The 27,952-nt window shown below is 36.2% G+C and overlaps 3 protein-coding genes across 7 annotated transcripts; all 3 read left to right on the top strand.

Moving 5' to 3' along the window:
• The first annotated feature begins 8,805 nt into the window (after window positions 1-8,805).
• LOC109506150 (large ribosomal subunit protein eL38z/eL38y) lies at window positions 8,806-11,650 on the top strand. The gene is made up of 3 exons (XM_019852196.3): window positions 8,806-8,964; window positions 9,135-9,318; window positions 11,417-11,650. The coding sequence occupies exons 1-3, from the start codon at window positions 8,962-8,964 to the stop codon at window positions 11,437-11,439; spliced, it is 210 nt and encodes a 69-aa protein (XP_019707755.2). The 5' UTR covers window positions 8,806-8,961; the 3' UTR covers window positions 11,440-11,650.
• A 745-nt stretch (window positions 11,651-12,395) lies between these two features.
• LOC105050070 (E2F transcription factor-like E2FF) lies at window positions 12,396-16,973 on the top strand. 2 transcript variants are annotated; one of them, XM_010929931.4, is made up of 10 exons: window positions 12,396-13,284; window positions 13,379-13,499; window positions 13,593-13,670; window positions 13,755-13,802; window positions 13,914-14,040; window positions 14,181-14,254; window positions 14,365-14,437; window positions 14,542-14,603; window positions 14,696-15,098; window positions 16,620-16,973. In XM_010929931.4, the coding sequence occupies exons 1-10, from the start codon at window positions 13,193-13,195 to the stop codon at window positions 16,727-16,729; spliced, it is 1,188 nt and encodes a 395-aa protein (XP_010928233.1). In that variant the 5' UTR covers window positions 12,396-13,192; the 3' UTR covers window positions 16,730-16,973. The 2 variants fall into 2 exon arrangements, with proteins under 2 accessions (XP_010928233.1, XP_010928232.1); XM_010929930.4 differs by having other exon boundaries at window positions 12,403-13,284; window positions 14,530-14,603.
• Window positions 16,974-17,897: 924 nt separating this feature from the next.
• LOC105050071 (pyruvate dehydrogenase E1 component subunit alpha-1, mitochondrial) lies at window positions 17,898-27,935 on the top strand. Of its 4 annotated transcripts, none has more exons than XR_012143390.1 (9): window positions 17,898-18,918; window positions 19,030-19,109; window positions 22,740-22,817; window positions 24,548-24,643; window positions 24,738-24,809; window positions 24,960-25,013; window positions 25,120-25,185; window positions 27,522-27,673; window positions 27,784-27,935. XR_012143390.1 is itself a non-coding variant. In XM_073261965.1 (8 exons), exons 1-8 carry the CDS (start codon window positions 18,210-18,212, stop codon window positions 27,372-27,374), a joined length of 1,200 nt encoding a protein of 399 aa, XP_073118066.1. In that variant the 5' UTR covers window positions 17,901-18,209; the 3' UTR covers window positions 27,375-27,515. The 4 variants fall into 4 exon arrangements, 2 of the variants coding, with proteins under 2 accessions (XP_073118066.1, XP_010928234.1); XR_832951.4 differs by having other exon boundaries at window positions 17,901-18,918; window positions 27,543-27,673; XM_073261965.1 differs by lacking the exons at window positions 27,522-27,673; window positions 27,784-27,935 and adding an exon at window positions 27,330-27,515 and having other exon boundaries at window positions 17,901-18,918.
• The last annotated feature ends 17 nt before the right edge of the window (window positions 27,936-27,952 follow it).

Here is a 27,952-nt window from a genome sequence, read left to right on the forward strand (position 1 = left end):
CACCACAATACATCACCGTGAGCCTTGATCGGTTCTATGCATTTCTATCACAAAAGACCCAATAAGCAAATGTATTTAAGATATTAGTGAATATATTATTTTTATTATACCACATCAATTTGATAATTCATATTTTTATTATATATAATAGTTATACTCGGTATGTAGGGTCCTCATACTTGTTGTAGAGGATATCCCAGTCGGGGCATGAAATATTTCTATGGGGTGTCTCACATGCCCCCCCGGCCCACATGCATCGAAGATCTCCTTCTAATGGCTATGGAGCTCATATCTAAATATCTTAAGGAATCTCTCCATATGCCTAAAGATAGCCTCCCACACGTGCAGGATATCAATTTCCTCGATATCAAAGTCGTGCTGCAGAGATAATATACAACATATAAGATTTAAAAAAATAAAAGTTAAAGATATATCAAATTAAATATAAAATAAATAAAAATATTTATATTTAAAAATATAACATAATTTATATTTAGTTATCTATAAATGATCGAGGAGGAACTTCTTCTGCGGCCTCGAAATCTTCCATCAATCGAAATCATCAGGGGAGTGTATGCTCGAATAATGATGCCAATCTCGCATACGTATGGATCCCTGACGTGGCACTGAACTGGCATGACATATTCCAGTGGGATGACAACCCTCATCCTCTCCTCGAGATGTGCCCTCCTCCACTCCTCAAGCTTCTCATTTTTGGCAGCTCCATGAATTCGATAATGATATTATCAGCTATAGCAAAATAAAAGCTTAAAAATAGTTATTTATACATGATACAAATTTAAAATAAATTAAATATAAAAAAAATTATAATATATAAAATTAACCTATCATGATAGAAGATGATGTGTCTGCCTTGATAGACAGCTACGAAAATGAGGTATCGACATCTCCATATGGGTCGCTCCTCTCAGATGGTCTTCCTAGTCGCATAGCATAAAATTATTATTTATACATGATTAAAAACTAAATCAAATTAAATATAAAAAACTATAATACATAAGATCAATCTGTCATGGCAAGAGATGATGTGCCTGCCTCTGGATGCCCGACTACAGCTGAGATGGAGATGCGTCGATATCTCCATGTGGCCCTCTCCTGTGAGATGGTTCTCTTGATGGTTGTAAAATAATAAAATCAACCTCTTTATTTTTATACATAATAAAAAAATAAAATAAATTAAATATAAAAAATAATAATATGTAAAATCAACCTATCATCATAAGAGATGATGTGGCTACCTCATCTCTATATGGGCCCACCCTGCGCAGTCATCCTCCTGGTGCCATGTCTGTATGAAACAGTATATTAAAGATAATATAATATGGATAAAAATTACATTGATACTAAATGATATATGAAATATAAGATATATGAGTTTTTTTTTTAAAAAATTATATATTATTATTCAATATCTGTATCTTCATCATGAGGATTATCAACATCTTCATCATCATAATCCACCAATGTATAATCTTCCTCGCCATCATTTATGAAGTTGTCATCATTGTGATCATTATCTTCCGACACATTCAGATTTAATTCACTAACATTAATATTATCAAGTTGCATGTCATTCCTAAGAAGATGTGTGCTTCCAATATCGACATTGTACTTCCTAAATCAGTTGTATTCTGTTCTTCCTGAAAGAAATTCCCATCTGCTTGTATCTCAGAATGAACATTTATGTCATAAACACCTCTTGGTACAATCCTTTGAACAACAAACCATTTACCTTTATATCTCGTATTCTTTAGGTATATTATCTGTTTTGCCTGACTAGCGAGTATGAAAGGATCGAATTGGTACCATGTTCTCGTAAAGTTGACGCTTATGAAGTATGCATCTTGGTGAATACCAGTCATATTATTACTGATATCCCACCATTGGTATTTAAATAAGTAAACAAATTATTTTGACCTATATCTTAACTGTATAATGTTCGTTAGGATGCCATAATTTTCAATCTCATTATCTTTGTCGATTTCCAATGTTAAAATTTCACTATTTTGAGTCTGCCTCTGCATATCAAGATCTCTTGTATGAAATCTCATGCCACCAACAATACATGAGCTATAACATGAAACCCTAGGATCGAGGTGGCATGCTAAATCATATAGTTCCTCGATTGCACTATCTTTCTTATTATGATACATTAACATCATGTGCAACAGTATGCATATAAATTACGATAAATCATCTACATACATTACATATAATAAAAATTGAATAAAACTGTTATAGTGCTTACACATTATCTGAACCAAGTTGCAAACTTCTTTCGATGTCGTCTCTCGATATCTCTATTATTTTATCACAATAATATATTTCTATGCTCTCTACAATAAAAATATGCTTATTATTTATTTTACCTCATGAAAAGTATATAATGTTGATTATGTAAAATTACTTACTCCATAAAATGATAGATTTCTTTGTAATTATTTAGTACATAGAAATGCACCAGGTCGCGCTCTTTTATATCCATATATTTATACTTTCTTCCACTAATGAAATGAATATTAATCTTAAAAACAAATGATACAGATTCAATGTCATCCATGAGAAATGTACATCATTAAAGTATGTGTTATAAAAAAGATTTTAAAAATGCATAATCCTATCCATTTTCAATAATAATAATAAGATTAATGAATACTAACTCAACCAACTCCTTCCTAATATGTGTGGTCTTATCCTTTTCAAAAATGCTTCACTTTTATTATTGCTATAGTTTTGTTCTTTGTTTCATATCCGGAGAAAATCTGACAGCATCTTCCTACAGTTCTCCAAATACATGATATAGATGAATCATATTTTAACCATATCTAATATATACTCGGAGAACAAATGAGATAACTATGACAGAATTTTCTACAATAGAACAAAGAACACCATGACAACAATAAAAAATTGATGCATTTCTGAACTGTCCAAATCGGGGCATTCAAGAGTTGTTCACATAGATCGTTTTGGGGACTCTGGAAACGATTCTTGAACGGGAGTCTAAAATTATATCAATACATGCATTAAATCATGATTGGATCGTGACCCGAATCCAAACTGAATCTCGGACCGGATCCCAACCCAGATCCAGATCGGATTCTGACCCAAATTCCAGACCTATAGTTCTATGCAATGTAAATTTTATAAAAATAAACACCTAATTAATTAGTTAAATTAATAAATAATTATAAAATATAAATTCATCAATAACAACAGTTCATATGCATTAAAAATTCACTGAAGGATTCGGCTAATCCTAGTTAAAATATTAAATCATGATCACAATAAAACATAAAGACTAAACAAGCAAAAATATTAAATTATAACAAGCAAAAGTAATGTGCATGAAATAATGTAAATGCCAATAATGCAAGCATTCAGCGAGGCAGTGATATGGAGTATTTTCAGGATAGTTCTACTGCTACTTTTCGGGGGTATCAATCGAGAAATGACATGTCCAATTGGTCGCAGGCTGATACTAGTGTCAACTGGTCCTCCACCCCTAGCCCCAGTGATTGTCCCCTCCCCCTCGGGCCCTGGCAGGCCGCCCCCGACCTCCGCATGACTAGCCCTCCGGGCTCTGACGCTCCACCCCCTGTCGGTGCCCCCTTCACATTTTTCAAAATTATTTTTAAAAATAATATTTTATCATTATTTTAAAATTTTAATTATTTTTATTACAAAAAAAAAATTATTTTAAAATATTTTTTAATATTTTATTTTCACAGCTCTATCATTATTATTTTTAATACTTGTTATTATTTTTATTAATTTTTATTATTTTTATTAATAAATTATTGATTTTTAAAAATAATTTTTTTAAAATAATTCTTTTATTTTTTTCCTCCTCCTCCTTCCCCCACACGCCACAACCCCCCCAAACCCGACCGCTCTACCCCCAACCCCGACGACCGTCCCCTCTCCCACGGGCCTTGGTGGTCCGCCCCTGGCCTCCGTGCGACTACCTCTCGGGCCCTAACGCCCCACCCCCTGTCAGTGCTCCTCTCATATTTTTTAAAATTATTTTTTTAAATAATATTTTATCATTATTTTAAAAATCTAATTATTTTTATTACAAAAATAATTTATTTTTAAGTATTTTTAAATATTTTATTTTAACAACTTTATCATTATTATTTTTAATACTTATTATTATTATTATTATTATTAAATTATTAATTTTAAAAAAATTATTTTTTTTATTTTTTTTCTCCTCCTTACCTCGCACGCCACAACCCCCCCCCCCAAATCGGCTGCTCCGCCCCCGACCCTGGCAGCCGTCCCTCCCCCCAAGCCCCTACAGTCTGCCCCCGACCTTCGCACGACTAGCCCTCCTGGAACCCGGTGCTTCACCCCTTGTTAGTGCCCCCTCATATTTTTTAAAATTATTTTTTTAAAAATAATATTTTATCATTATTATAAAAATCTAATTAATTTTATTACAAAAAATAATTTATTTTTAAGTATTTTTGAATATTTTATTTTAACAACTTTATCATTATTATTTTTTAATACCTATTATTATTTTTATTATTTTTATTATTTTTTAATAAATTATTAATTTTTAAAAAATAATTCTTTTATTTTTTTCCCTCCTTCCCCCACATGCCACAACCCCCCAAACCCGACCGCTCCACCATCGACCGTCCGCCCCCGGCCTCAGCGGCTGTCCCCTCCACCCCCGAGCCTCGAAGGTCTGCCCCCGGCCTCTGCGCCACTAGCCTCGACTGTCCCCTCCCCCTTGGGCCCTGACGGCTGTCCACGGGAACCCAAACCCCCCCGTCCTTCGCCCCCGGCCCCAGTGGCCGTCCCCTCCCCCTCGGGCCCCAACAGTCCACCCCAGGCCTCTGCACGACTAGCCCTCCTCCTGTGCCCTCCCCTTTAGGCCCCGACGGCCGTCCGAAGGAACACAAATGCCGCCCCCTTTCGATCCTTTACCCCTGGCCCCGGTGGCCATCCCCCCCTCGCTCCTCTCTTCCCTGCGGAAGCACAAAAAAAAGTGTTTACCTTTAAAGTCGGCGGCAATGGCCATGACAGCGCACTCGATAGCAGCGACGATGGCGACGGCAGTGACCGATGGTGAGCGCAGCAATGACTGAGGGAGAGGGAGGGAGGGAGGGAAATGGGTGCCCAGGAGTGGGTTCGGTAGGGAGCCAGTTCGGGGAAAATAAGAGGGCGAGGGCGGGAGACGAAATCGCGCAGAGGGAAATAGATTCATCAGATTTTATATTTGCAAGTATTTATCAATACAAATTTTACATCGGCAATAATCGTTTTTACCTATGCAAGTATATATCGTTAGCAAATATAATATTTACTTATGCTAAATTAAATTAAAAAATTAAAACAAAATAAAAAATTTTGCCGACTCATTTAGCTTAGGAAATTGTCTCAATTATCTATACAACTTTTAAGCATAGGTAATTATGCTCATTTGCTATGAAAACTATACGTCGACAAATATTTTTTTTTTTATTTGATTTTTTAAATAAAAAAATAATTTATCGTTATTTAAATAGTCGGTATAATTTTAGAGTTTAAAGTCCATCTTCACCATTCATTATCTAAATAATTATCATTAGAGTATCGTCACAAAAGACCACCTCGATCTGGTAGTCCTAGCTTCGTCGATCAATAAAATTTGATTTCGACGACCACGAACGACTGTATGATGATCTGATAGATAGAGACTATTGATGGGTTCAAAAATTTATAATGATAATTTTGATGACATTTATAGCATACTATCAAAATTTTATTTCAATCGGACATCATTATCATAGTTAATTTAACACGAGATGATTTTGACTATTAAATAAAAATGAGTGATCAAAAGGCCAAATGGTATTCGATTAAGGTGATTTTTTAGATAAATGATCTTTGCTACTACTTTCATCTTTTGTACGGTGGTGATTGTAAAATTCAAACCATACATATATGAACCATATTTGTTGAGCAGATCTTACAAAAGCGCAAGTATAATTATTTAAGGACTTTAAGAATAAATATCAAAAGACATATAGTTTTGGATCATTTATATACATGCGGTTTGAATTTTACGATCACCACCGTACAAATGATGAAAGTAGTAGCAAAAATTATTTATCAAAAAGATCACCTTAGTCGGATACTATTTGGTCTTTTGATCATTCATTTTTCTTTTAATGGCCGAAATCATCTCGTGCTAAATTAATCATGATAATGATGTCCGATTGAAGTGAACTTTTGATAGTATGATACAAATGTTATCGAAATTATCGTTGTAAATTTTTGGACCCATTGATAGTCTCTATCTATCAGATCATCATGCGGTTGTTCGAGGCCATCGAAATCAAATTTTATTAATTGACGTAGCTAGGGCTACCAGATCGAGACAGACTTTTATGATGATACTCTAACGGTAATTATTTAGATAATGAATGGTAAAGATGGACTTTAAATTTTAAAATTATATCGATAAATTATTTATAAAAAAAATTAATTAAAAAAAATTAGCTATGTAAGTCATAATCATAGGCAATTAGTGTTATTGTCTATGCTAACTGTGTTGGTAAATATTTTTTTAATTAATTTTTTTATTTTAAAAAATATTTTTCGATGTTAATTTTTCGTATGCAATAAGCCTAATTACCTACGCTATACTTTTACGTAGGCAATAATGTTAGTTTCCAATGCTAATTTAACGTCGGCAAATATTGTCACAAAATAAAAAAATTATTAAAAAAAAATATATTTATCGACACTAAGTTTGCGTCAACACTTGAAATTATTTCTCATGAAAAACTAAAGCATAGACAATTATGCTATATTATCTATGCAAAATTAGCATCGACAAATATTTTTTCAAAATATAAAAATTAATTTAAAAAAATATTTAGCAACATAAGAATAGCGTCGGCAGTTATCTTAATTAGCTACGGACGAGATAAGTATAAAAAATTATATCTTATTTCCTACATTATTTTTAAGTAAGCAATCAGCTTAATTGCTTACGTATACTGATTACGTAGGCAATTATATAATTACCAAAACTAATTTTACATCAAAAAATATTTTTTTAATAAAAAAATAATTAAAAAAATACTTTTCAATGAAAAATTAGCATTGGAAATTAACTTCATTACCTACGTAAGCCGTAAGAGTAAGCAATTAGGCTAATTACCGATGTAAAATTTTATATCGACAACTATTTTTTTAATTAATTTTTTATTTTAAAAAATATTTATTGATGCTAATTTTACATAGACAATAATGGTAATTGCCTGTGCATCTAAATAGTGTAGATAATTATTTAATTATCGATGCTAAATATGAGTCGGTTAATATTTTTTTAGCTAATTTTTTATTTTTGGACAATATATGCCAACACAAATGTTGAGTAGACAATAGTTCCTAATTGCCTATGCTTTTTTTCATCGTAGGTAATTAGCTTAATTACCTATGCTAATTTTATGTTACAAAATATTTTTATTTTTTATTAAATTTTTTAATTTTGCAACACATTTATCGATGAAAAAGTAGCATCGGTAATTATCCTAATTACCTATGTATAAATTAATCATAGGTAATTAAATTATTGCCTATGCAAAGTTTACGTCGGAAAATATTTTTTTTTTTGATTAATTTTTTAATTTTAGATAAATATTTATCGATGTTAATTTTGCATAAGCAATAATTGTATTTTTTCATGCTTAATTTTTATGTAGGTAATTATGTTAATTTCTGATGCTAATTATTCGTTGATAATTAGTTTTTGCGACGTATATTAGTAGCGTAGCTAATTATTTTAGTTTTACTAATGTTTACTTCTTTACGTAGCTAATTGTGCTCTTTATCTTTGCAAAATTTTTCATAGGTAAATCTTGCATTGGCAAAAGTCCTATTTCCTATAGTGCATGCTTCTGCACACGTGGAATAGGATGTGTTAAGAAAATTAGATGCATTAAATACGTCTTATGAATAAACTTTTGGTGTTTATCTCTTGGGAGCTCCTCCTCTGATGTGTCTTAAGATTAACTTTGATGGCAGTGTCAAAGATGGAAATAGTGGAGCAGTGTTTGTGATCTATGATCAAGAGCTACCACCTCTTCGAGCCCACGGTCCTTGGTGCTGAGCTTCGGACTACTTGGGTTGGGATTACCTATAAGGCATATCCTGCGAGCTAATCAGCTGATTGTAGAGGATGACTTTATGATTGTGGTGTCCTGACTTCAAGGGTATGAGAGGGTTTGCTGCTCATCCCTTCTTTCAGAACATGGCGATTTTGTTCACTGGGTATACTGTCCTGATTAATAGACACACTTTTTGAGAAGTGAACGAATTGGATGGCAGCGTTTGTAGTGGAGCATTCAGGAGATACAGACTCCAAGTTGCCCCACGTTTCCTCAAAGATTTTTTTTCTAATCTTTTTAAATATATTTATATAAAAATTATATAAATGATCTATTTTTTATTAAAAAAATTACGATGGCGGTAAATCTTTGGAGTCTGTTCTATTCTTTTTCTAATTATAGCAAAAGAAAATTCTTGGACCATGGATCCTTTTCGCGTAACCGTTTCTCCCGCATTTAAATTGCACACAAAAACCCATCCTTTACATATTCGCAAATCAACACTTATTTTCCGCTGCAAATTCTCAGTATGCCCCAAGTAATTATTATTATTATTTTTTATCAGCCATATCGGAACAATTGTTTGTGTTTGTCCACATACTTCCTATCTCAACGTTGCAGGGCTTCCATCCAATGAGATGCTAATCGTGAGGATAATGAGTAGCACGTGCCAGCGCGCCACACGTTGGGGTATTTTCGTCATTAGGGCATCAATGAAGAGCTTGGGTTGTCACCGTATAAATTTCGGGAAGGCGAGGCCGTGAGGGTGAGGTTCCGCCGCCGACTCCAGACTCGAATCCGGACAAGTCGACGACATCTACCGAAAATGGTGAATTTCTTTCGCCGATCGTTCTCCTGTGAATCTAACTTTCTATCCTCTTCTTCTTCTATCTGTAAATTTTTCCTCAATATGTTTCATTAGAACCATGGATTATTCCATGCCTGTCGGTGGAGTTCCAACAAGCTGTGTGTTTTATGACTTTTCCTGTAATTTTACAGCCGAAACAAATACATGAGATCAAGGACTTCCTTCTCACAGCGAGAAGAAAGGATGCTCGTTCCATCAAGATCAAGAGGAGCAAGGATGTTGTGAAGTTCAAAGTCCGATGCTCGAAATACCTCTACACGCTCTGCGTTTTCGACTCTGAAAAGGCTGATAAGTTGAAGCAATCACTTCCTCCAGGTCATTTGCTAAATCCCTATGGTGATAAGATGAATATATATATATATATATATATATATATATATATATATATATATATATATATATATATATATATATATATATATATATATATATATATATATATATATATATATATTCATTGTATATACCTTACAATCGTGTTGTAGTTGTTGTTGTTGATTTTTTTATTTTATTTAATTTTTAATTTGAGAAGTCAAAGTTCATTGTTTTCCAATTTTGTGCCTTTGATGTGTTGTGGAAATCATGAATTCTCTTAAATCATGGAATAATTTTTAATTTTAGATATTCCTTATTCAACAACCAACCACCTAAAAAGATACTTGACTTTTAAAAAAATCTTTAAAATCATGATTTTAAGCTTCAAGACATTATCTAACATTAGAATCTGTTATATATCTTTCTTTCTTATGCGCTTATCTACCAATTATAGCTGGTGAGCAGGACGAGACCGAAACATCCATCAGACGCATTATTATATTTATATAGCTGTTTATATTGTAGATTTATGTGCAGTAAAGCTTGCTTCTAAGAAGCAAATTCAAGACTATGACTACATTTGTGATTTAGATAATTCAGTCACCACCTGCCAGCAGGCTAGTTATCTGGAACCATGCAAGCAAAGTAAACAGCAGACCACAGAGAGTATAAAGATTGTTTTTATAAAAATAAATGATTTTTTGATGAACAATGAATGAAATGGTGCAGCTTTCTTAGGGTTGATATTGTTGCATCGGTAGAAAACTAAATCAATGGATCACTAAATATCCAATATCTCACAAAATCTTTATAGACATGTCTCTAGATTTCTAACATCAAAGAAATCGATGCAGATTCCATGTCACCTGAGGTGGAGAAGGACCTAAGTTACTGTGCCTTACATGTTTTAGTTTTTTGTGATACTTTATCTACAACTGCTACCGAATGTCCATAAATGACCTTATAAAGAACAGTTTGCTTTTTTGGGAACCAATATAACAATTTACATGCTGTTTGGATACAAAGGGGAGGAGAGAAATAAAAAAAAAGAAATGAGAGAAGAGAATAGAGGGTAAGAGAACTTTGGATCCAACAGAAGGGAAGAGTAAAGATCTCTGGACATAAGAGAAAAAAGAGAATAGAAAGGGGAATCCAGTTTTGGAGAGGTTGAAAAGAGGCATTTGGAGAGAAACCGCTTCTCTCTATTTCTTTTCTTCTCTCTCCTGGCTTGACCATCCAAATGAGGAAAAATGAGTCTCCTCTTCTTATTAGATTTTCCAACCAAATGAGGGAAATAAATTGCTCTTCTCCTCTTTCATAACCAAACAAGGGATCCATACTTTCTCTCTTTTTTTTCCTCCTCTCTTCTCTCTAGGCCTCTCAATCCAAATAGGGGGGTAATGGATGGAAGCTCTGAGAAATTTGAAGCATAAAGGGAAGCAATTTTCATGCCATCTGACATAATATGAAAAAAAAGAAAAGAAAATAAAGCTAGTGGAAACATGTTCTTCTAATGATCAAGAAATCCGTCTTCTGTTTGCATAAAGTTCCTACTCTTGGATAAGACACCACACAGTCATGTAGAATGAATAGTTCTCTGAATTGACATTTTCCAGCTTTCAGTTCTCACACCATATACCTAGCATGAATGCTATGACAACCATCATGAGGTATGACAGCATCATGGACTTTCAACTCTAGCTTCTTTTGTTCTGCTGGCATGATGCTTGCTCAAGCAAATAGTCAGAAACAGATAGCAGATCTGGTGCCTGCATAATTTTCCATGTGTGCATCTAGAAGATAGTTTTCCCATGGTCTCCATATCATGTATGCTTTCCAGATACAGGTGAACAATGGTAGCTAATATTTACTTTTAGAACTAGAATATGCCAGAATGTGGTCTGAAGAAAACCGCGAAGAAATTTTGCTGTTATTTTAATTTATCTCAAGCTGAAGATGCATACTGTATTTCCATGTTGTTACATAGGTGAATATCTGAATAAAGATTTTCTTGCCATTAGTCTGAATGCTTTCTTAATTCTTGAATGAAATATGATCTATAGGGGATTGAATGTGCTATATTATTTTCTGTTTTCAGGTCTCAGTGTTGAAGATCTGTGAGGATTGGAGGAGCTCTTAAGCTTGGGTGGTGAAAATTGTTTTTCTTGTTCTTTGTAGTGAAATCTTTAAAATGTTGGAGTTGTAGGTGATTAACTTTTTTAAAACAATGTGAGGAACATGTGTTATACGGAGAAGTTTTGTTAATTGTTGCTTCGGTGTTGCTAGGCCTTTGTTTCCCCGACTTATGCCAATGACCTGCTTCTCTTCTCCAGTCTCATATTCTATGATATTGCCTGGCAAGTTTGGTGAAATTTTGCTCATTCCAATTTCAGTGCTCACTCCAGTTAAAGGATTTGTATTTTCTTGCTAGTACCACATCTGTGATTGTAGAAGTGCATCTCCCAAGTTCAACGCCAAAATGGGTAGTATCATAACTGTATTTTCAACTTGTTGAGCCCTTCCTTTGGGTCACCTACCTGCCAAAAAAAAAAAAAAAAACAAAACAAAACAAAAGAAAAAGATCAATGTTCTTTCTTAGTGAATTGATTAATCATTTGTAGCAATACTTATCTAATATAAATAAATATATATATATATATATATATATATATATATATAATATATATTCTAAAATAGAGGCTTAGTTGATTGAGCTCTTCATTCACCATATAAATGTCTATATTAATGATATCATTAATATATAATATGATTTTTATATTGGATAATAAATATGAATCTTATATCTGTTTTATTTGATTATATGTTTTATAATTTATTTTGCCTATCATCTACTGCATATAATTAAAATGGAGATTTAATCTGAGCTCTTCATTTATTGCATGCATATTCATATTAATAATATTATTAATATAATTTTATTTTAAAAAGTAATTAGATTTTTATATCTATTATATATAGTTTTATTGTTGTTACTTCCTTTATTATATTTATTCTACATCGTACTCCAAAAATTAATGAACAAAACTGCATCCCCTACGGGTGCGATATATTAACTAGCAATCTATAACACTCGATGCTAAATTAAATCTGTATGCCGCAACATATCTACGCATCAAAATCCTAGAATTAAATGTAGCTTTTCATAAATTTTTTCTAATATCACTGCAATAAATTAAATCTTTACCTTGCAGCAATCCATGCACCAAAATCTTAGAATTAAATGTAGTTTTATGTTCACGAACTTGTTTCAGAAAACGAGTTACGGATAAATACATTTCATCCAGGACGGACCAGATTAAATCTCGTGTTCTTTGAAAAAAAAAAAAAAAGGAATTTTAAAAAAGGAAAAAAAATGGGCGCGGGTAATCGACGGCTTGGAGCCAATCATGTGCCCAAGCAACCGACTGGTGTACGTACCCCACGCGAAGCTTTGCCGCTTTCTAATCCCTGAATTGACCATTACACCCCTGCCCTTATTTCCCAATCCTTAACACAGAAGCGATCATTCCTCGTAATTTCCCTGAAAGTGGAGGCGTATTCTCGTCAGGAAAATATTGCAGGCGAGCGTGGAGCCGGAATTTGAATCATGTGGCGGCGGGGTTGCGGGCCAGCGAGCCGAGCGCCCGAGCCCGGAGCGTAGACGAATTCTTTTGGAAAATAAAATTCCAAATCGCCCAACCCCGCCAAAGCCCTAGCTATCAACGGTCGCCATTTCCCCTTCCCCTTTTGAGTTATAGATAGATGAAAACCTTTTCAATCGAGTCCTATTTCTCTCTCTCACTCTCTCCTTCCGGATCTCGAATCTTCTGATCATTCCCTCTTTCTTCCTCCTTAGACGAAAAGGAACTGGAGGATGACTTCCCTTCCTCCACCCTTCCTGGAATCAGGATACAGGCATCACACCTACAGCAGGAAGCAAAAATCTTTGGGCCTCTTGTGCTCCAAGTATTTTGTTTAAGAAAAATTTTCCCATAATTCTTCTTCGAATTTTTTTTTCTTTTTTTTTTTCCCTGAATATTTTGAGGGTGGATTCGTGTAGATTCGTGAGCTTGTATGATCGGGATGATGTGGAGTCGGTGAGTCTGGATGATGCTGCGAGGCGGCTAGGTGTCGAGAGGCGGCGGATCTATGATATAGTCAATGTCTTGGAGAGTGTGGGGGTGAGATCTGGGTTTCTTTCTTATTTTCTTGGAAAAAGAAACTATTTTCTGGTTTTCTTTTTGGGATTTAAAAATTGCTTTTGATCGGGCTAGGTTCTTGCGAGGAACGCCAAGAATCGGTATTCTTGGATAGGGTTTTCCGGGATCCCGAAGGCACTGTTTGAACTCAAGGTTTATTTCGTTCATGCCCCTATAATCTACCCCTTCTTCATTTTTTACCGTAAAATTTGAGTTTTTCTTCTTGATCTGTGTAAGGAGGAGGCATTGAAGGAAATGTCTGGCACTGATAGCCCGTGTGTGAAAGTAGGTAAATTGTTCTTTTCTCTTTTTCGGTAATCCATAGAAGGTTTAGATTGGCTAATGGTAATCTTCATGATTCTCATCAATCGATTCTCTTCTATTTGGGGAAAGAAGGTTTTGGAGGATGAGGAAGATGATAGATCATCAGATCAAAATGGAGATTTTGCTGACTACAAACTGAGCCCAGCTTCCATGGATGCTGCTTCATCTTTGTGTAGTGCTGCTTGCAGGGCCAGATCTGGTATGCTTCTATATATTTGTAACATTCGTTGGATCTTCACTTTATAATATATTAATTTGATCACAATTTTAAGAAATGTTTTTGGATTATCTCTGATATCTGATAACCTTACTCTGCATCTGATCTCATATGAATGGCAGTTACTGACAAAAGAAGGGAGAAATCACTGGGTCTTCTCACTCAGAATTTTGTTAAGCTCTTTCTTACCACAGATGTAAGCCTACAACTGCCCTTACCCCAGATGTTTATAGAACTATAATAATGCCTCAGTGTCTTGTTGTTATCTTATTTCTGTATTTGGCTAATAATCCATTCTTTCAACAGGCAGAAATGGTCTCGCTTGACGAGGCTGCAAGGCTGCTGCTTGGCGATGGCTGCGACTCATCTCAAATGAGAAGTAGTAAACCTTTCTCTTCTTGCTTTAACATTTTTTTTCCCACTTAAGTTCCCCGCTCTTCTAACTCCGGTGGCTGATTGTCTCATCTTAAGATAACAATGCAGCTAAAGTCCGGCGTCTGTATGACATTGCTAATGTGCTTTCTTCTATAAATCTCCTTGAGAAGGTACTACTTTGAGCTTCAACAATTATATTAGGAAGGATTGGGTAAAGAAGTTGCATGCTTATGTATTTCTCTTTGTTAAATTGGTTTCGCAGACACAGCAATTGGATACGAGGAAGCCAGCACTCCGATGGTTAGGAACCAAGGGGAAACCAAGGGCAGATAATGATGTTGCAGTAGCTATAACCCCAAGTACAAAGCAGAGGAGCAAGAGAGCTTTTGGGACTGACATTACCAATGCGGATTATAAGAGGAGCAAGTTGAATCCCCCTGCTGATAAGAAGCCCAGTAAAGCACGCTTGAGAACTGATGATTCGAAGGAATGCAATCTGATGGGACAGACACAATTACAGAACTCTAAGGGTGGATATGTTTTTGGGCCTTTCCAGCCAGATGGAGTGTCGAAAGGAAGTGGTGATGTTGAGGAGAAAGGTGGAAACAAACTTCAGGACTGGGAGAGCTTGGCCTCTTCTTTCAGACCTCAATATCACAACCAAGGTTTGCTCAACAAGTCCTCAAAGATTTAATTGAATTTGCTTCTTTCTTTTGCTCACTCTGAATTCTGAAGCTTGGTTCATTTGTTACTGCTTGTTGCAGTTTTCTGATAAGGTTCACTTGTTCTCTATAAATAATAATAAGTTGCCTTAATTGAAGCTTATTATCTTGCTTGTTCTCTCAGGAGGGAAAATCTAGGTACTTTTCTTTTATCTATGGTGTCTGTCCCGATCAGATTGCTTACATAATGGAACTACTGTTGGTTCTCTGTGTTCTTTATCTCAATTCAATTGTTATATTATTCGTTTTTTGTGTTCAGCTGCATTCACATTGGCTCTGTTCCACTAACTGCTTTGGAGCTGAACTTAACTCAGCACTCTTTTACTTCTGGAGCTTATAAACTTTCATTCTCCAAATTGTAGTGCAGGTTCCAGGAACTTTAGAAAAATATGCTAAGTTGCCTCATCCTTTTTGTTAACACCCCTACTTTAAATATGAACCGAGTACAAATGCATCACCTTTTGCTTTTGTTTTCATGTGGTCAATTGCTGTAACATCATTTTTTTTGTTAACCTGATCATCTCCATGTCTCAAGTGGGGTATTGATTGCTGTAGTCATGCAGCTCATGCTCAAATTCTTCTTGCGTTACAGGGCTTTCGTCCAAAGAAAAACCTTAATTTTAAGATTTTTTTGAGGCAAAAAAAAAAAAAAGAAAACAGAGATTGACTGCTGTCATGACAGATGCATGGACTAACATTGAAGAGCTGTCTTTGATGAAACATCTTTCAGCTTTATGCTACTCTTGACAGTAATCTGATTCTGATGTCAATAACTCTTCTCCTACTTGCACATAGAGTACATGCGCTGGGCTTTAACCCTTTATCTCATCAAAAGAGTAACTGTATTTATGATATTATTTTATTTAATATACTGCACCCATGATTTAATCCTTTTGAATATATTGAACCTGTATGGTGTGTTTATACTTTATAGTCTCAGTCACACCCACTAAATCAACAACATTTCATTCCTATACTGTCTTCTTAAAATTTCTAGGGCAAATGCTTGTTTCTTTCTTGGATGGTTAAGAGCTACTATTTGGTGTCAACTGAATAGTGGAATACTGAAGGTTTGAATTTTCCCCCATATTTCTTATTAATGAAACAAAACCACCTTTTTATCCATATCTTTGGAGCCTAAGAGTGTCAACTCTTTCTACAAGGAGAATCTTCCTTTACTAGCTTTTCAAATTGTCTGCTTGTTTAGATTTGTTATGAGAAGCTTTCTTCTTTATTATGGGCTAACCAGAAAAAAACTAAATATGAAAAAAAAGCATGGTCAAATAAAGGTCTTGACATTCATTCAGATGTGCATGCAACATAGGGCGAAGCCCATTATCTGCTATTCAGGCTCTTTGCCTTTTCTTATTGCAGTTGCAGTGCTCTAAAACTTCAGATGATAGGAACTTTTCATATAGGGATTGCATTGGTGTAATCATTTGTCATATGCTTTTTCTCCTGCAGCGCTGAGTGAACTTTTTGGACATTACATGGAGGCATGGAAGTTGTGGTACGTAGAAGTTGCTCAAGGTAGCAGGAAACTACAGCAGCCATGCAAGTCGGTCATTAACTAACTTCTGTAAAACAATCATGACCCCTGCTGTTATGTCCATGATTTTATAACCCATTCCATCTGTACAAGGATTTTACTTTCATGAGCACAAATTGTGGGAGATGCCTTTGGGTTTTATTGTATTCTCTCAATACAGGAACCCGGAAGGCTGTCGCTTCATCTTATGTACAAGAGCTGTATTGGTTGGTCTGCTTCTTGATTATGTCAGCCTGCTATTGTGACTTCATCAAACTTTTTAATTCTTACATTTGACTAGCTGCCAGAATCTTTTGAGTTCTGGTGCCTAAAAAATATTTAAAGGATCGGATATATACATTTTGGAGATAGTATTGGTAAACAAGAGTCACATCGGGAGACTGAAATTTGATGGTTTAGTTAGCGGAACACCTGTTGGGCATTAATTTGAATGTAGTGTTTCATCTACTTTGATTTGGATATTATCTTTCTTGCAGTATTTCATGGAATTGCCTCCTGGTGGCATCTGTCACTAGAAGAATCCCCCTTCTTTCTCCATTTCTTTCTTTTGTAGTGTGATTTTTCTCCAAGTAATGTGGAAACAACTAACTTCATCTTAATACATTCGACTGTAAGATTCATGATCATGTTATACCATCATATGAAGGATAAGCAACTGTTTGGTTGTTTCACTTTTGTGATCATCAAGCCTGGTCTTTATGCAATTCAATAAAAAAAGAGGGAGATTTCATTTCATCGAACTTATTCTTCAGATTTTAGGGCTTGTCAATTTTTCCAAAACAAGTTTTTATAGAGATTTGTATTCAGATATCCTTTTTGGACTGTTGTTCTTTTCTCCCCTCGACTAGAAATTTGCTAGCCGGGAGAGCTCGGCGTTGAAGACTGGGAAGCGATAAGATGCATGGGCCAGCTCTGTCGGCGGGATGGAGATGCCGACGGCCGGGGTTGCAGGGTTTTGACCCGCACCGATTGAGGAGATGGAAGAACGGAGGGAGGTCGGCGGAGATGGAAACTTGCTATCGTTTCTTTCTTCCAGTTGCTGCCTCGAGATTCGTGAACTGACTGACGGGCGTATTTTAGGGGGCTTGAATGTGATCCGTTATAGAGATGTGCCTATAAAATTTTGATTCGTGAGCTGGTACAACGGTCATGCAAGCATGAGATGGAAGTTACAGATTATCCTATCTTATTCTCCGCTACCTGATATAAATTATATCCATAATAAAGAATAATAACAGCTGAGTCCTGAATTACTTGCAACAAAATCTTAAATACAGGATCGACATTCGACAGGCAGCCAAGCTCGTCCACCTGCAAAATGCCGCACCTCACCGGTTGATAGGATCACGACCATTCCAACTACCAAGTCCACCTTCCTTACACGTGCTTCGCAGTAAGACTAGTAGTACCAAACCCCCTCTTGGCTCGTTCCATCTAACTGCTCTCTTCGTTCTCCCTCCTCCCCTTTACCCCATCCCAGACCCTCCCGCACCGTAGCAATCATCATGGCCGTCAGCCGTCTCGCCCCCTCTGCCTCCACCCTCTCCAAGCTTCTCCTCCACCCCGTCTCCGCCCCGCCATTCTCCCGACCCTTCTCCGGGACCGCCGCCGGAGACGACCAGACCGTCCTGACCATCGAGACGAGCGTCCCCTTTACCGGCCACAAGATCGACCCACCCTCCCGCTCCGTCGAGGCCACCCCGAAGGAGCTCCTCTCCTTCTTCCAGGACATGGCCGTAATGCGCCGCATGGAGATCGCCGCCGACTCCCTCTACAAATCCAAGCTCATCCGTGGCTTCTGCCATCTCTACGACGGCCAGGAGGCCGTCGCTGTCGGAATGGAGGCCGCCATCACCCAGCGCGACTCCATTATCACCGCCTACCGCGACCACTGCACCTTCCTCGGACGCGGGGGCAATCTCGTCGAGGCCTTCTCCGAGCTCATGGGCCGCCGCACTGGCTGCTCCAAGGGCAAGGGCGGGTCGATGCACTTCTACAAGAAGGAGGCCGGATTCTACGGCGGCCACGGCATCGTCGGAGCCCAGGTCCCCCTCGGCTGCGGCCTGGCCTTTGCCCAGAAGTACTTTAAGGACGAGACCGTGACCTTTGCTCTGTATGGTGATGGGGCCGCCAACCAGGGGCAGCTCTTCGAGGCCCTCAATATCTCAGCGCTGTGGGATTTGCCGGTTATCTTGGTCTGCGAGAACAATCACTGTGAGTGGTAAAACGAAGTAGATTATATATTCTAGTTATCTTTTTTCTTTTTTGTCATCTCTGGCGCTCATTGTTTTCTTTCTTTCTTCCTTTCTTTCTTGTACCTTCCAGATGGTATGGGGACTGCTGAATGGAGGGCTGCGAAGAGCGCCGCATACTACAAGCGTGGTGACTATGTTCCTGGTCTGAAGGTTCGGAATGAAAATTTAAAATTTTTCTATTTTCATCTGAAAGTTAATGCATTTAATGTTTATGTAAAGGTTATTGATATCTGTTCCGATTTCAATTCTCATCATGTTAATCTTATGCTTTTACTAGCCCCTTGGGTTTTATTCACATAATCCCTCATTCCTGTCTATCTATATCCATATGTGTTGTCACCGAAAATCTTGTTCAACTTGCTATGGTGGGTGACAAATCATTTTGGTGCCTCTGCTGATGCTCCGTTGTTTTCACTATCTTCCACTACAGAAAAGTAAAGACAGTGGTTCAAGAATTCGTATTGCAAATGGGGGATTGACCATGGAGAGTAACGATTGGGATGGCAAAAGAAGAGAATAATATTGTTCACAAGGGTCATCGATTCAAATTTGACAGTTGCGAGGACTATGTGGTTGAAAGGGAAGGGAATGATAGGAGAAAAGAATGGCTGATGGAGATGAAGATAGGCAGTGGTTATGGAAGGTGATCAGGTTTACCCTAGTTGTTAATACGTGAAATTTGCTAGGAGTATGAAGCATGTGTCTTATGCTTAAACGTTTACATAATAGAGATCTGCTTGGCCTTGTGGTAAAGAGGAGTGTGGTCTAAGGTTGAGACGTAGTAGCAAGATATGTCGTCTCGGTATTGGGTTCCATACTGGTGCAACCTTGTCATTGTGTCGGTGTGCCCGGTATGGGTGCTAGTTTGGTGTACCCAAACCGCCCCCCCCCCAAACCTGTCCGATATGGTATGTCCCATATTGCTTAGTTTGGTACGGTATAGCATACCTTGCATGGTAGAAATTCTTGCTTGCTGTAGATCGAGGACATCTGTAATGCTCCAATCCATACTAGTTTCTATTTCTAGCTGTGACTTTTTTCTTGCTGTATATTCAAGGATGTGGGTTAATTTATGGTCTATCACCAGTTGAGGTGTCCTCTACCTATGATTTTTCTCCTGCTTGGATGTTGTGATCACTTATCCCCTAATATTTTGACTGTTTGTTGAAGTACCAAACACATGCATCTTACCACTTAGTCTATCAGAGGAGGACAGAGATAATCAAAAATGACAACCAGTCCATTTGACAATTCACCAATGTACACCACCACTTCTTCATATATGTAATCCACCAGGCATGTCACAGACATTGATAAAGACTTGTTTGGCCATGCTCTTTCACTATTTGCTGGGCGAACTCTTCGTTTATGAGTTATCATGAGTTTGGAGGAGATGTTAGATTCATTATAAGTCATACTGTGTATGCATATTTACTCTAATAGTCATTTATATTGCATATTACATCAAATATAAGAGGGATGCGACTTATCATACTAGTATATATTGATTATCAGCCTTCAGCCATGGATAGGATATCTGTTCCAGACATGTTTGCTGCGAGGCATGCTCATATACCTGCATACTGTCTACCATCTTATTGAACATAGTGCTTATTATATTCCTCTTCTCAAAGGATAGGAGGACTGATGTCAAGGTTATTTGCCAAATATGATTAATGTTTCCCTACAAGTTGTATTTGCATGAATGATAGAGATTTGACATCAGGGACTCTCTTTTAGGTGCAAAAGTTGTCTATCTTAGAGGCTTTACAGAAGCATGTATTCTTGAATAGATGCATTAACCAAGGTTTTAAGTCCCATGGGACAAAGATGTCCTGAATTCTCCATAGAATAGGATGTCCTACTGTTCTATTCCATCCCGATATCAGTTTCGGTCATACATCCCAGTGGATATCCTCCATCTTTCTCCCTTTCTTCTTTCGTTTCTTTTTTTCTTTTTTCTTTCTTCCTTTTTTTTTCTCTCTACTTTCCTTTCTTTCCTTTCCTTTTTCTTTCTTTTTCTTCTTCCTTCCTTTCTTTTTTCATTTTTCTTCTTCATTCCTTTCATTTTTCCCTTTTCTTCATTTTTTCTTCATTTCTTTCTTTCCTCTTTCTTCTTCTCTCGCCGCAAGGATGGTTTCGAAGCCTTGAGCCTGTCCCGGTCCCGTTTTCCCACAAGAATAGGATGGAACGGCCAGGACACCCCCTATCCTGTCGGGACGTAAAACCCTGGTATTAACTATTCCAGCTAACCAGGTTGCCTAATCTGTGGATAGTTACTTTAATGCAACAACATCATTTCTGAGAAGTTCTATGTCACTTCCTTTTAGTTTCTCAAATATAGTTTTCCTTAAAGTCATTACAATGGTATCTGTCTTGAAAACAAATATCGACTGTTTCTTGTAGTTACCTAACTGTAATGACATGACTTTCTCATACTTCATTTTCTGTTAGGTTCCAGAAACCATAAATTAGCACTCATGCAATTAGATTAATTAATTTTCAGCTCTTGACCATGCATCCTTAAAGTTTTAAAGATAGCCTCTCGTTCATTGCCTTTTTTTTTTCATACTTTTGGATATTAGGAGGATGTTATGTTTAACTTCATATTGTTTGACATAGTCATCAACATGATGTGGAATGAAACAACAGCTGTTAGTAGTTCATAGGAAACAAATTTGCATACAGGCAAATAGTGAAGTATATTGTGCAAATTATGCTTTTCTTTCCTGAAAAGACTCAATGCAATAAATGCCTATTAGGTATCAATCTGATAGTGCGTCGGACTTCATATTTTGTGTGACCAATGAAAGTGTATTGATGAGAAGTGATTTTAGTGATTGCTAAGTGCTTTTGCCAAAAGGACTGTCTAAGAAAGTTCAATTGTTCCAGATGGCTTCTATACTCTTCATGCTAACTTTTAGCTCACTGTGATATAGTGTTGCTGAATGGACAGTTTCAATTTTCCATGCCGTTATATAAGATGTGTGGCTTGTGTAAATACATACAAATACAAAAATAAATACATGTATAGAGAATGTTTATATGATTTGGTGTGTCTATATGTATTTATGCAAAATTTTTTGTTTGAGAAAATGTGGATATGCTTTGTTACTATTTTCTACCGTGCATTGAGGAACAATCCTTTTTGCAGAATTCTTCTTGTGCAAGAGGAGATGCTTAGATCTACTGTTCATGCCCCATTGTTTTACTTTTACTTTCCTAGTTCACTTTTAACCAACACCAATAATCCCCCAAAGTTTGGTGGTTTGATATTTGAAGTCCCCCCTTTAGAAACCCTGTTTTAAGTAACTTACAAAGAAACACATGTAAACAACAAAGACATGTATGAAGACCTGAAATTCATATTGTTTGGTTACTGTTATCACTAAAAAAATATTAAGATTGCCAATTTTGTATGCTTTATGAAAAACCTTACACTAAATTTATAAGTGGATGCGCTCTTTAAATTTCATGCTTATATTTCACTTTTTACCAGAATATAAAGCAAATTGTTCAAGAAATTACTTTCTTGCTTTTCTTGTGCATGTGATAAAGACTGGTTTGATCAGAGTGAGCAACATTTGCTGGCAATTTTAGTTTTATATGCTAATATATTTTTTTCTTTAATAATGCGGTGGCTATTTGACTCATTGAGCAGAGTTCCCTCAACCAGGAAAAAAACTGCCAGTAAAGTACATGTTATAGAAATTGATTCTTGATCACCAAGTACATATGCTTGTCAGTGATGTTCATTGTATTTCTTTTTTTCCTAAACAGGTTGATGGAATGGATGTTCTTGCTGTGAAGCAAGCATGCAAATTTGCTAGGGAACATGCGCTAAAGAATGGACCCATTGTGAGTGCCTAGGCAGCTGCTTGTTTTATTCATGCTTCATTTTTCCTTGTCATTTGCCTTGATGCTCATTCATATGTGGAATAAGAACTTGGCTGCTGCATATGTTCTTATCATTCCAACAAGTACTAGAATACTTGAGTTTAGGTTCAGCTATTGTTTGTCAAAAATGATGAGTTGACCACCACAAATTAATGTCATGAAAAGAAGTTAGCACCCATGAAGTTCTTTGATGCATGACTGGTGCACCTTTAACTTGTGTCTGGATTAGATTTGTTCCTCCTTGTCATGATGCATGAGCCGATCTGCTAATTTATGTTTTGCTTTTAAATGATAAAACCTAATATTAATTATCTTGAAGAGATGAAGTTTATTATTAGCAATATAATATTCATGTATGAGATTAACCCTCTAATGCAAGCTTAAGTTTACTTGAGGAAACTTAAGTTTACTTGTTACACTTGAAGTAATGAAAAGGAAAGAGTCGAAACATAAAAATGATCATTTACATACTGGCGAAAGCATGTGTAAGATAATCTGCGCTCTTAAATTTGTTTATTGAATGTTGATAACATATGCCATAGATTATTTCTTTTTTTGAAAATATGTAATGATGGCAGTTCTGATACCTAGGCGATTTATAGTATTCTTAAAGTTGCATATCTTGCTTAGAATGTCACAGATAATTTTGTGTGATCTGCTTAAACATAGATAGTACAGCTTATGAAATACTTGTATTTTTGGGGCAGATTCTTCTTGTGGATCTCTTTACATTGGTGACAGAATTGTAACCTGACACACTCTGTTAATTCTCAAATATGTTGTCTCCATGATATACAATGGTCATTTTACAGTACTCCTTTTTATCGGTATCAACACTGTGCTTTAAGGGGGCGTTTGGTAGCATGTAATCCTGACGAGATTACATGTAATTTTGCAACAGGTAATCATATTATACTGTTTGTTTTGTTAATTTTACGGATAATGCTGCATTACATATAATGCAGCATTACCTCAAAAAGAGATGATCTGATTGCCTAGGAGGAGGTGGCTATGTGATTACATGTAATCTTACAATCCTACAATCTTGCAACAAAATAACTTCAGGATCAAAATTACCCCATCAAAATAAATCAAAATAAATTATGGGTAGCCCCAGCTGGTGAAAATAGAAAAGAAAACATAATAGGTGATGTCACGAAAAATAGTTGGTCTCAAAATTAAGTTGTCCCTCTAGAAAATAGACAATAATCAATAAGCAAGGATTCCATATAATCAATAATCAATCATCAATTAGCTTATATTCTATGTAATCTAAATTGTATACCAAACACTACAATGTAGGATTTTCTGTAATTTTACAACAATATTACTGCACATACCAAATGTTGCAATATAGGATTCCCTGTAATTTTACTAGATAATCACATTCTCTCTGCAATCACATTACTATAGGAACATTACTTATGTAATGTACCAAATGCCACCTAAATGCAGAATTCTATGAATGCCAGTGCACTCATATTTCCTCCATGCTTGGTTATGTTCGGTTTCTTTGAAACTTCTTTTTTGCATTTTGATCAGAAACTTAAAAGCTTACCATAGCCGCCAAAAGAGTTGCATATTTGACATCTTGTTTTCTATAGTTACTGCATCAGTTGCTCTCAGTTTTTAATCAGATGAGGAATCCACTGGTGCACTGATATATGTTTCTTCTTATGATTGTTTTTCAGATTCTTGAAATGGACACCTACAGGTACCATGGGCATTCTATGTCTGACCCTGGGAGCACATACCGTACTCGTGATGAGATCACTGGCATAAGACAGGTTGGTTGATTGCGGGCAGTAACTAGTAGTTTTTATATTCATGCAACTTCACTTTTTAAGAAGGCTAACTTTTGTGTTCCATACAAATTCATAGGAGCGTGATCCGATTGAAAGGGTTAGAAAGTTGATTTTAACCCATGAGATAGCATCTGCCTCTGAACTCAAGGTATTTTTTATTAGTAGAATGAGTTACATATTGTTCCAGAATCAATTAAAACTTCATCTCTAGATGTAGGATAACTCAGCACATAGATTATTTGCATTACCGTTACAAGTAAGCTCGACATATTTCCTCTGACCATCTTATTATGTGTAGGATATTGAGAAAGAAATCAGAAAAAAAGTAGATGAAGCGATTGCACAATTCAAGGTTACAAGTGCACTGAGATTTATTATTTTCAACTGGTCATTACATCTTGCTCCTTAAGCTCATCATGTGTATGCTCTTAACAAATTATCTTCTTTACCATTTGCAGGAAAGCCCTATGCCTGATCCATCTGAGCTCTTTGCTGATGTATATGTAAAGGGTTATGGCGTGGAGGTAAATGAATTTCCACAAATTCTCTATACATCTAATTCTACTTTTTGTTCCCTTAAAAATCTTTATTTCTCTATTCCTTCTCATCATCTTCTTCTATTTTTTTTCCTTAAAAGAATATCTTTTTCAAGAAGAATTTGATGGTTTCCTTCTTTATTCCTGCAAAAAAAAAAAAAAAAAGAAAAGAAAAAAAAAAAGAAAAAAAGATGAAGCTTTGGGACATGAGTTGCATATTATTTTTGGTCAATCAGGGAAAGCTCTCGCCACCCCTCCCCCCCTTCAACCAACACCATCTCATTGTTACTATTATAGCTTAGAGCATGGCTTTTGAAATATTTCGATTCCTTCATGCTATCATGATGATTTTCAAGCCTTTGTGTTTGTCATGGATCTGAATTTGTCCTGAAGTTTATTGGAAGAACAGAAGTGCACTCTGATTATACTAATAGTTTAGATCTCACATTATTGTATTTGTATGTCCAGTATTGTTAAGAATGAATCTATGCGTCCAAGCACCCATCTAACTGTCTAGGCTGTCAGATGGTTCTGTCTTGGGTTGCCTAGGCAGTTTTTGTGGAAAACTTAGTATAAGCTATCTATTTCTTCCTCATGTGGGAGTCTAGACCTTTTTTTTTGGATCCTCTTGGATTGTATTAGCACATAGATGAATCGGTGCAAGCCTTTTCCTTAAGGTAACTTCCAGCACCAAGCTTGTTATGCAGTCATTGTGATTAGAAACCAAGTTTTGCATATCTTGTGCTGTTCTATTTTGGTACTCAGGACATATATTTTCCTTTCTCATTGCTGGAAAAAAGAAAAGCAGCTTTGGAACATGACGTGCATATTATTTTTGGCCAATCGGGGAAGGATCTTGCCTCCCTCTGTTGCTACTATTGTAGTTTAGAGCATGGCGGTTGAAACATTTTAATTCCTTAATATTGTCATAATGATTTTCAAGCGATGATTGTCATGAAGACTCAGATTTGTATTAAAGTGTATTGGAAGAATAAAAGTGCAATCCAATTATGTACCAATTTAGATATCATATCATTGTAGATTGTCTAGTATTGCTAAGAAAATGAATCCGTTCATCCAAGCACCCACCTAGTTGCCTAGGCTGTTCAATGGTTCTGTTTTGGGTTGCCTATGCAGTTTGACAGCCTTGTGGAAAACCTTAGTATATACCATCTAGTTCTTCCTTGTGTGAGATTCTAGACATTCCATTGGTGGCCCTTTTATATTGTATTAGCACATATGTGGATCAGTTTATGCCTTCTCCTGTAAGGTAGCTTCCAGCAACAGGCTTGTTATATGGTCATTATGATTGGGAATTAAGTTTTGGATACATTGTGCTATTGTGGTACTTATGTAAATTTTGGCTGCGTGGAGGTTTTCCTTTTAGGCTGAAAAAGTATGAGGTAATGGTTGGGACGTTGGGAGGGTAAGCAGTAATGTTTATTGCTGCGTTATGCATAGAACTATTGGTATGCTATGACTGAGCTAAACTTGCAATATTTCAGGCATTTGGTGCAGATAGGAAGGAGGTGAAAAGTGTTCTTCCATGAAGTGAATTACAGTAATGTTCAGCAAACATCCTGTACTTCTGCAAGGAAAATATATCTCAGAGATGTCTTGAAAAAATACAGGTGGAAGCTTAAGATTCTAACAAAGTGTAGCATTCTCCACTATTCAAATTTGTATAGAAAAACTCCTCTTTAAATATGACATCTCTATTTTGTATTTTAATAAGAACACCAAATTTTGTTTTTCTAGATGTCATCACAGGCATATGGTGTGAGGCAAATTATAGTCATAAAATTGACAGCATTGCATAATTATTACATTTTCAAGGCATGCCTGAATGATTTATGTCAGCAGAATGACCTATGTTCTTGGAGACATTTTCCAAGAATTCGACATATCTATTCCTCTCTTGCAGATTAAGCACATCGCTGTATATGTCATGTCTCCAGTATGATTACTCTTGCTTATTAATATCTGGTTTGATATCTAGAACCCGTGCTTATTAGCATTGGGATCATGGTGCCACCTCATCACATTTTTATCGTTGCCATGCAAGGTGATGGTTATAATTGATTATTGCAGTCCGTGAATTTCAATATAAAACCTTGCTTCATTGTTAACAGATGCAAGCATGCCCAGGACTCAAACTATCAAAGTCAATTAAATGATGAAATAGCTGAGGCTTGCATATTGGAATGCTTGCATAGATTATTCCGCGTGCACCCAGTGCTTTCTGTAGCAACTGGTGTCCTTGCTTTAGTACAGACAATGGAACAGATTAATGAACAGCCCCTCTGTGGAAAAATATATTACAGGTAGAAAAATTGTCTTTTCAGATAAACATGGGGTGCATGCTCACGCACCAAGGCCCAGCTTAGACAAATCCAAGACTATGACCAGCATTGGCTGGCCGATCTCTGTACGTTGGACATGCATGGGCGGTATCCCAGGTTTACTGACAGAAAAGGTATGTATCTGTCTATTGGAAACCCATGATTCAAGAGTTCAACTCTTTCTACTCTCCATTTTTGCTAATCTAATGATTTGGTTTCTAATGCTTAAGAAATACACTTGCAGCCTGAAGACTCAACTTTCAAAGAGGATGGATTTGCTAACAAGGTAATTACGTGTAATTAACAAGAACTGATCCATGATTATTGTGAATTGTTGTAAGAATTATGACATTCTAATGATTAAGAAAAAAATGGAGGAATATTTTTTTTGAATTCACTGTTTCTCTAAGAAA

This window comes from Elaeis guineensis, chromosome 8 (assembly GCF_000442705.2).
Source record: "Elaeis guineensis isolate ETL-2024a chromosome 8, EG11, whole genome shotgun sequence".
Classification (NCBI taxonomy): domain Eukaryota; kingdom Viridiplantae; phylum Streptophyta; class Magnoliopsida; order Arecales; family Arecaceae; genus Elaeis; species Elaeis guineensis.